We start from the raw sequence: 2,974 nt of genomic DNA, 5'->3' as shown, positions 1-2,974 counted from the left end.
AAGAAACAAGAAAAATCGCATAATTTGATTTGGTTACTTTACAATGAGGAGGTACCCTTCTATTGTTTGAAAAATTCCTAAGAGGGTAAAACAAATATCTAATAAATAAACCCATTCAAACAAAGATCCGTTACTCTCTTACGTTTCGAGACGTATCTTGGTCGTTTTTTGTTGCGTTGTTATCATCTTTCGTTGTGATTTATGAACAGCTTCTGCCAGAAACCAGAGTTGCTGGCTTCTAGAATAGCAAAGGCAGCGGCACGCGCGGACCAAGCCAGCGATTGATTGGAGACCCTTCCCCCCCCCCCCCCCCCCCCCGGCGCGCGCGCGCATGTGCTGACAATTAAGCGTCAAAATGAACGTGTGCGTTGGTGTGTGCGTGGACAAATACCTAACTATCACTGTGAATTCAGCCAGATTGGTGCGTTATCGCACGCCCAAGTTGCCCAAGTTGCCGAGATCGATTTGGAACTTGATCAAATCCAAAACGAAAAGTAGGAGATCGATGCCGCAGTGCAGCCCAAAACTACGTACGCTAGGCTACGTCCTATATATATATTCACCTGCTTTAATTTGCATCGATCCCAACTTAAACTGAGTGACGCCGCGCCAATATGCAGCCGCGCTGTACGCTCATCCACGCCGTCGCCGTCGTCGCGGCGGCGGCGGCGGCCGCGCTGCTGCTTCCTCCGCTCGCCGCCGGCCAGCCGTGGCCGACGTGCGACACCAGCGCCGGCACGTACAAGGCCGGGAGCGCCTACGAGTCCAACCTCCGTGACCTCGCCGCCGCGCTCCGCGCGGGCGCCGCCGCCTCGCCGTCGGCGCTCTTCGCCACGGGCATCCGCGGCGGCGCGCCCGACGCCGTCTACGGCCTCCTCCTCTGCCGCGGCGACCTCAGCGTCTCCGACTGCTTCGACTGCGGCACCCGCGTCCTCGCCGACGTCGGCCGCGTCTGCGGCGGCCGCCACGGCCGCGCCAAGGACGTGGCCCTCGTGTACAACCAGTGCTACGCCCGATTCTCCAACAAGGGCGACTTCCTCGCCGCCACCGACAACGCCGGCGGCGAGACGCTGCTCATCAGCGGCACCAACATCACCGGAGGCGCCGGCGTCGTGGCGGCGTACGACCGCGCGGTGACCGAGCTGCTCGCGGCCACCGTGCGGTACGCGGTGGAGGAGAACCCGGCGAGGCTGTTCGCCACGGGGCAGCGCGTGGGGGACGACGCCCGCGACCCGGGGTTCCGCAACATCTACTCCATGGCGCAGTGCTCGCCGGACCTGCCGCCGGCGTCGTGCCGCAGGTGCCTCGACGGCGTCTTGGCGCGGTGGTGGCAGGTGTTCCCGCTCAACGGCGAGGGCGCGAGGGTCGCCGGCGCGAGGTGCTACCTGAGGTCTGAGCTGGGCGTCGGCCCGTTCTACACCGGAGCTCCCATGGTGGTGCTGCGGGCGGACAAGGTCTAGCCAGCGTCGTCGCCATTGGCACCCGATGGAAGCTGCGGTAGCTACAGCCTACAGTTCTACGCACCAAAATGGTGGAGGTGCACCCTACCTATGGCCGACAAAGTGCAAGCAAATCTCTACACGTATACCTATACTATTATTAGGACATTCCGACAAAATGTCCACGTTCACCCGAGAAATTTTAGTGAATAAATCTGGACATCGATCCAGTTAAAACCAAATTTACAACGGTTCAATAACTAAAATAATTGATATGCAGCTCTTCGCCAACTTCAGGTAGAGGTTCACAAATAAAATTCAGTAGTTGTGGGAGCTTTATCTTGTGTTGGTGTGTATTAGTTTGTGCTTACTTAATATTTTGTTGGTGCGCTTCTAAACTCACTGTGTAAGATTGCTTTTGTGTGAATTCTGTAATAATTGGATATAGCTCATTAAGCAAAAATCGAGATGTTTTATTCCATCACCTATAAAAAAGCTAAAATAATCGACAAAGCTTTCAGTTAGACGTCCAATCAAATAGAAAAGATAGGGCATCATATTACCTATGTCTAAGCTACATGGCCGCTATATGTGCATGCAGTAGCCTATCTTCCTACTCACTAGCATTCTCCTCCCTTCCGATGTCTTTTCTACGTTTTTAAAATAGCTTGACATGAGTTTTCTTTTAAATTATTTATATTCAATTTACAATCCGATTATATCTTGAATTTATTGTTATTAAATATGTAAAAAAAGATATCACATAATTATATTCTTATGAAAGATATGTAAACTTATGTTTTAACCATGAAAATTCATGTTCATACGCGATACTGAAATGTTTCAACATATGTTTCACATAATCTTTCAGTATTTCAATCACTATTTTTTTTCAATGTTTCACCCGTGGACAACTTAAACATTTCACCCCCCCACAAAATTTTTTTTTATGGAAATTAGGTGCCTGGTATCAATTTCATGTTGGTACTTCCTCCCGTTCCGTAATCCTTGATGTTTTGGATAAGATTGAGATCAACAATTAAAACTTTAACTATCAATACTCCATTCATTTCACAATGTAAGTCATTCTAACATTTCCCACATTCATATTGATGTTAATGAATCTAGACATATATATCTATCTAGATTCATTAACATCAATATGAATGTGAGAAATACTAGAATAAATTACATTGTAAAACGGAGGAAGTAACTTTTAAAATATCTAGTTTGAAGAAACTACAACATTATGCATAGATTAATTTTGAAACATGCATTAATAAATTTAAATAATATAATAAAAATATAGTTAAAAATATGTTCTCGAGACCGTATTATTATCCAACACGTCAAGAAATATAATAGAACTGAGGGGAGAATTTAGTCAGATGGTTTATTTATACGAAATTATCATTAAAAATGCTTCCTATCGGTCTGCTGATAAAGCCAACAGGTTGTGCCTCCATCTTGCGCTTGCACTTTCTGCATCCGGCGCACCTCGTTTCTCTCTCTAGCTGCATGCGTCATCTCTTAGA

At 47.7% G+C, this 2,974-nt stretch overlaps 1 protein-coding gene across 1 annotated transcript; it reads left to right on the top strand.

Moving 5' to 3' along the window:
- Nucleotides 1–424: 424 nt before the first annotated feature.
- Nucleotides 425–1,920, top strand: LOC4335481 (cysteine-rich receptor-like protein kinase 6). Its single transcript, XM_015778468.3, has one exon. The coding sequence runs from the start codon at nt 615–617 to the stop codon at nt 1,458–1,460; it is 846 nt and encodes a 281-aa protein (XP_015633954.1). The 5' UTR covers nt 425–614; the 3' UTR covers nt 1,461–1,920.
- Nucleotides 1,921–2,974: the final 1,054 nt, after the last annotated feature.

The sequence above is a fragment of the Oryza sativa genome, chromosome 4 (assembly GCF_034140825.1).
Source record: "Oryza sativa Japonica Group chromosome 4, ASM3414082v1".
NCBI lineage: Eukaryota > Viridiplantae > Streptophyta > Magnoliopsida > Poales > Poaceae > Oryza > Oryza sativa.
Note: the sequence above shows the minus strand (reverse complement) of the source record. Positions and strands in the feature narration are given on the sequence as shown.